General features: G+C 62.6%; 1 protein-coding gene across 1 annotated transcript in view; it reads right to left on the reverse strand.

Annotated features, from left to right (window-relative positions):
* CUX2 (cut like homeobox 2) overlaps nt 1-6099 on the reverse strand; it is a 35298-nt gene that overhangs the window by 10025 nt on the left and 19174 nt on the right. The window contains 12 exon segments of the mRNA XM_019473264.1: nt 260-361; nt 1358-1920; nt 1922-1994; nt 2243-2342; nt 2451-2499; nt 2662-2720; nt 2830-3021; nt 3561-3665; nt 4439-4487; nt 4756-4822; nt 4905-4981; nt 5828-5954. Of these exon segments, the coding sequence (XP_019328809.1) occupies nt 260-361; nt 1358-1920; nt 1922-1994; nt 2243-2342; nt 2451-2499; nt 2662-2720; nt 2830-3021; nt 3561-3665; nt 4439-4487; nt 4756-4822; nt 4905-4981; nt 5828-5954 (1563 nt within the window).

Below are 6099 nucleotides of genomic sequence, written 5' to 3' on the forward strand. Positions count from 1 at the left end.
CCGCCCAGCCGCAGGGTTAGCCCAGGGCCACCCTGCCCAGGACTGCCGCAAGTGCTGGGCTTGGCAGGGGCCGGCTAACGTTTCCTAGGGGAAGCAGAGACCCCTGCACCGGACGCTGTCGGTTTTGCGGGTGTTTCAGCATGCCGTGGGACCCGCAGCCACGCGGCACCCAGCCGCTGGCACCCCTCTGGGTGCTGCTCCCATGGGAGCAGAGGGGGGGCTCAGTCACTCCCAGGGCCACCCACATGCCAGCACCTACCTCCCTTCTGCGACTCGATCTCCTTCTTCGCCTGCTCCAGGATGCTTTTGATGGCGTCGTCAGAGCCGGTCTCTGGCGTCCTGATCCGTGGCGTGATGCTACCTGATCAAAGAGGCAGGATAACAGCTTTGTCACCGGTGCTGGTTTTACAAGCTCCGCTTGTATGTCAGGAAGTATTTACTGCTCCTCATGTTCAGTTATTTTTAGGGATGCTGGTTTTAAGACAAACGTCACTCCCGATTAGTCGCTAGCCAGAGCGCGGGGAGCCCCGGTAGCCCTGGCTGCCAGCTCTTGCCTCCGGCATGGCACCTCCCGGCCACCTTCCTCACCTCATCCAAGGGCACCCGCTCCCCACCGGCGCGCAGGGTGCTGAGCGGAGACATGAGCATGGGGACCACATCCCCCATCCCTGGCACCGTGCCCTCCTGCAGGCGAAGGGTTAATGCTGAATCGGATCCAGGGGATAAATCAAAGCCCTCTGGGTTGAAATGCCAGCAGATGCATGGACCAGCATCACCCCATCCCCGTGCCACCGCAGGGACATGAGTGACCAGCCAGCACTGCTACCACCGCTGAGATGGGGCCAGGAGCTGCCATCCCCAGAGCTGTGCGTGCAGGCGGTGGGGCGTTACCATTTTGCAGCGGTGCCAACACCGCGCCGAGGTCCCGCAGCATTAAGACTTCATTATTTTAACGAAACATTCCCAAGCACAATGATTCATACACCACGAAACAGCCTAATGAATAATTAAATGGCACTTGTCAGAATAAATGAGTAAAGCACGTCCAGGGATGCAGCTTCCACGATGGGTTGTTGTTAATCGCTATCATTTGCCGGGGTTCCATCCCACTCGGTGGCCGGCTCCATCCCACCCCGCGGTGAGCAGGGGGACTGCCAGGGACAATCCCCAGGTGCCACCGGTGACTCTGTGTGGCATCACTGCCTGTCTTGCTGGCACATCACAGGCTGGTGGGCATCACCGCTGCGGCACGGGGCACCCCGGGATGCTGCCGGGGTGCGCCAGGAGGGGATCCCATGGCACCGCTTGCAGCATCCCGGGGCAGGACCCGTCAGCCAGGGCCACCCCAACCACTCACCTCTCTGGCGCACCTGGATAGTCCTCAGGGCCAGCACATTCTGCTCATCAGAGAGGAACTGCTTCATCTTGATGAACGGCTCCTTGCCCTTCACCGTCAGCTTGCGCCAGGGCTTGGGCCGGGCCAGGATCTCGCTGACAGAGCCCTGCGACAGCCCCAGCACGTAATGCCCGAAGACTCTCTGCCCGATGTTGTGCTTCAGCAGCTGCTCCTTCACCTGGAAGGCGATTTCGGCCGTGTCCAGCTGCTCCTCCTCGGCAGAGCTGCCGGCGCTGCCCTCAGACAGCTCACTGGGTGGGCTGACGGTGCTGGCGGCTGGCGCGGTGCCAGGGGGCACAGCACTGCTTTTGGCCCCAAAGAAGGCGGAGGGGAAGGGTGGCCCCCCCGTGGCACTCTCGCTCTTGTAGGAGGGCGGCGGGAGGTGAGGGGTCTTGGGGTCCGAAAGCCGCTCACCCCCTGGGAAGGGGGACAGCGAGAAAGTCCGGGGGCCGTCGGGGGCCAGGCCGGGGCCAGGCAGAGGCGGGAGGGGAGTGGGGGAGGCGGGTTCGTCCGCCGGGGCGTGCGTGCTGTGGGGACGGGTACGTCTGCTCCATGCCCAGCGAATCCTTTCCTGACTCGTCTTCGGAGTGATCCTCCTCTAGAGATGAACGAGAGGGAGGGAAACACACTAGAGTCCCCCCAGCCGGCAGCCCCAGTATGGCCCCGCAGCGAAGCATCTCTTGCCTCAGTTTCCCCAGGTGGCATCCCACCCTTTGTCCGTCCCCCTGCCCCGCTGCTGGCTCTGGGCTCCTTCCCACAGCCGGGGCAGGATCCCGGCCCTGTCACCCACGTTCCCAGGGATGCTCCCAGTGGGGCCGGGGATCCTGCAGGACCCAGGGACCCTACCAGTGCTGGCCAGCAGGCTGGGTTTCTCCAGCAGGTACTTCTGGGAGGGGTAGAAAGCCTCCTTCCCCAGCAGCAGGGCCTCCTCCGCCTTCGATATGCTCTGCAAGGAGCCAAGCCGAGATGGGAAAGGGCAGCGCAGCCACCGGCGGCAGGGCTGGCACGTGCGCCCCAGCCTGGCCAGCATGTCGGCACACACCACGGCACTTGCCTGGGGAAGGCTGCAGCTGGCGGAGGCCACCTTCATCGCCTTCAGGATGCTGGGAGGGAAACAAGGGGGGGGGTGACTCAGCGAGCACGGCTTTTCACTGCTGTCAAGCTGCCGAGCGTTACGGCTGCTGGAAGTGTGCCATGGGTGCTGGTGGCACCTGGCCGGTCAGGGGACAGGCAGGCAGCAGGCATGGATGCCAGTCAAGCCATACCTCAGCTCCGTTTTGATCTCCTCGTAGTCCGCCTGTGCCTGCAGCTTCTCCTCCAGCTTCTGCAGAGCAGAGGGGGGAAGTCCTTGCAGCCGGCTCCTGGCACACACCCGGCATGGCCGGACCTGTGCCCCTCCCTCCCCGGCAAGCCCCCAGCCCCCATGGGCACACCTCGATGGCTTCGTTCTTGGCAGCCAGCTGCCCCTCCAGCTCGGCGATCTGGTTGGCAGAGGACTCCTCCAGCTCCTGCAGCGAGCTCTGGAGGTGCTGGACGTCCTTCAGGAGCCGCAGGATCTCCCGGTCCTTGGCGGCCAGAGCCGCCTCCAGCCTCGACCCTGAGCACATGGAATAGTTCACTTTGTCCTGCCGGGAGAGGGGACACCATCAGCTCCTGGCTGCCCAACGCAGGGACAAGGGCCACCCTCCCTGTCAGACACGTCCCCAGGGGAAGCAGGCAAGCCCAGGACTCAGCCCAGTGGGACGGGGACCCAGGGTGGTGCAGCCGTGGGCAGTGACAGACCTTTCCTCTGCCCTTACAGGTCTCCCAGGTACGTCTGCTCGGTGCTATGGGAGTGCACGTACCCCCTCCCCATAGGAAGCTGGGGCTGTAGGTAGGGCATGGTGAACGCTACCACCCCATGGTGGAAAAATGCCTCGGTCACGGGCATTTCAGGCTTGCTCCCAAACATGGTGGGTGCTCCCAAACATGCTAGGGTGCTCCTGGCTGCTATGGGGTGCTCCTAGCTATGATGGGGTGCTCCCAAGTGCAATGGGATGCTCCTGGCTGTGACAGATGCTCCCGGCCATGATGGGGTGCTGCCAGCCGCGATGGGGTGCTGCCGGGCCCGATGGGGTGCTGCCGGCCACGATGGGGTGCTGCCGGCCCTGAGGGGTGCCCTCACCCCGGCAGCGCCTGGCGGGGAGCAGCAGGCCAGGCGGAGGGAGCTGTTCACGGCCGCCAGCTGCTCCCGCAAGCTCTCCACCTCCCTCTGCGCCGCCTCCGCTCGCTGCAAGAGAGCAGAAAGTGCGTCAGGCCGGGCACCCGCGGCTCGGCCCACCCCACACAGGGCAGAGCAGGGCTCCAGGATCTGCACCAACCCGCACCTCTCCCAAGCATCCTGCTCCCACCACCGTCACCATAAGCCCCCCCATGTATTTGATTCCCCACGTCCTAACGCAGTTCCCAGACCCGTCACTGGGCACCAGCAGCTCACCTCCACGACACTGCCTTTTTCCACCCAAAAGGCCGTATTTACATGCAAATTGCTCTTTAAGCCTCTTTTATTATCCATGGACATTTATTTGTACCTACATTTTCAGAATTAAATAAAACTAATGAATAGGAATAGATAAGACCAGAAGTAATTACGCCAGAAACCAACACCAGGCTGGTGTGGGTCGTGCCCTGAAACACCCGGGAGAGGCTGGAGGTGACAAATGCTGGCTCCAGCAGCCAAAGTGGAGCCCAGTGGGAGCCCAAACACACCAGTGACCCCCAACACAGGAAAAGGGGTCCCATTGGGCTGGTTTGGAGGAGCCGCCAGGTGAAGGAAACCAGAGCCCCCCTTTATAGGGCTTCCCAGTCCTGGAGCCCGGCCACGCCATACCATTTTCGGGGACAGACATCCAGGCCATGCGGATGCTTGGGTTGCTGTGGCGGGTGCAGCACCCGGGCTCTGCAGGGTGAAGCCCATCAGCCCCAGGGGACCACAGCTGAGTGTGGCACGTGGGGAGCAGGGTACGTGCCCTGCGCTGGCTGGAAAGTCACCTCCTGGCTCACCTGGTTGGCTTTTTCGAGGTTTGTCATGATCATGGCTACTTCGTCTGCCCTGCGACGAGAAAGCAAGAGGTGTCAGCCGGCGCAGAGGCAAGAGACACAGCCCTCTGCGGCTGGCGAGGGCTCCTGCCTTAGGTTTAGGGAGCCCCCGTGACTTGGGATGCTGCTGCAGTCGCTTAAAGTATCTCAGCTCCTCAAGTCATTTAGCAGCACCGTGGGGATGTCCCGGCACTGCCACGTTGCCACGGGTGGCTCGGCTCAGCTCAGCCTCGGGCATGTCAACGGCCTCCGGGCATGACTGGGCATCACTGGCGACTTACTTGGACGCCGCTTCCTCGTCGTATTTACACCGCAGCTCCAGCAGCTCCGTCTGGGTGGCCTTCAGCGCTGGGAAGAGGAAGAGGATGGTGAGCTGCGGGGTGAGGGCTTGGCCCCCCACGGCCGGCAACTTCTACCCCGGCCCCCCTACCTGCGTGGAGCACTTTGATCTTCTCCTCTGCCTCCCCCAGCCGAGCGGCCAAAGTGACCTGTGCTTCCTGCAGCCCCCTGCGAGAGATGGGCATCAGCGACATGCCAGCGGCACTGCGGCCATGCCGACCCCGCTGCCCCCCGAGGGCGCACGGACACCCCCTCGCTGCATCCCCCGGTGATGCCGGGGGAAAGACCCGCCAGTGGATGCCAGGACGTGTTCAAGCCGTGTTACCCCCTGATGTTAAGGGGTTTATTGCCCCGGGTGTAAAAAATTCACTTTGGGGTGAAAATAGTCCTGATCCCTGTGGCTGAGACCCCTCCAACAGGGTGGATGGCAGCCCACCCCGCCTGTAATTAATTGGAGGGGGGGAAGCAATCAGGGAAAAGTTATTTTGCATTATTTATAGCCTGCACTTGCCAGGAACTTACTCGCAGAGATCTGCAATTTAGGGTTTAAAGATTCCTCATTTGTTTCCCGGTGCAGCGTGTTAAGGAATAACAATGAAGGCACCGGGAAAGCCGGGAGCCTCCAAATTAAAAGGCCATTTAATGAGGTTCATCCGTCGACCTGGATTTAACCCATTTGTCCGAGCAAAGCCACGTGCCAGGGAGATGGCACGAGGGGCTGGCAGGAGGGACCTGGCCCAGCTCTGCCCGTGCCCGCTGCTGCCCAAAAACTGGCTGGGAGAGGGGACAGACGGACAGACAGACACCCGGAGCGCCTGAGACTGTGTGTCAGATTTCCAGGCTGGATGCGTCCGCTCTCAACCCAGACAGCAAAGGAGGCACAAAGGGAAGGAGGAGAGGGAAGGACAGACGGACACCCCCATGCAGGAGCAGGGACAGAGCCACGTGTCTCCCCAGCACCCCAAAATGACCCCGGCTGTGGGGTGTGAAGCCCCGTCCCCGGTACTCACGTACTTTTGCTTTTCTGCCTCATTTCTCTGCAGCAAGGTTTCTGTGCACAGTGCTTTGCTGTCGATGCCGGAGAGTGGAGGCTCGGCCGCTGCTGCGAGCCCGGCTGCCGGCGACGTCCCCTCTCTGCGCTCTGCGGGGGGACATGTTTCACACAGCCATGCAGGGGACAGCAGTGGTGGCCGCTGGGGACCACGGGCCAGGGGACAGGTCAGGATGCATCCCCCGCACCCGGGGGATGCTCAGAGGCACGTGGGGGGACCTGGCTGGGAACCGCC

This window comes from Aptenodytes forsteri, unplaced genomic scaffold (genome assembly GCF_000699145.1).
Source record: "Aptenodytes forsteri isolate BGI_AS27 unplaced genomic scaffold, ASM69914v1 Scaffold118, whole genome shotgun sequence".
NCBI lineage: Eukaryota > Metazoa > Chordata > Aves > Sphenisciformes > Spheniscidae > Aptenodytes > Aptenodytes forsteri.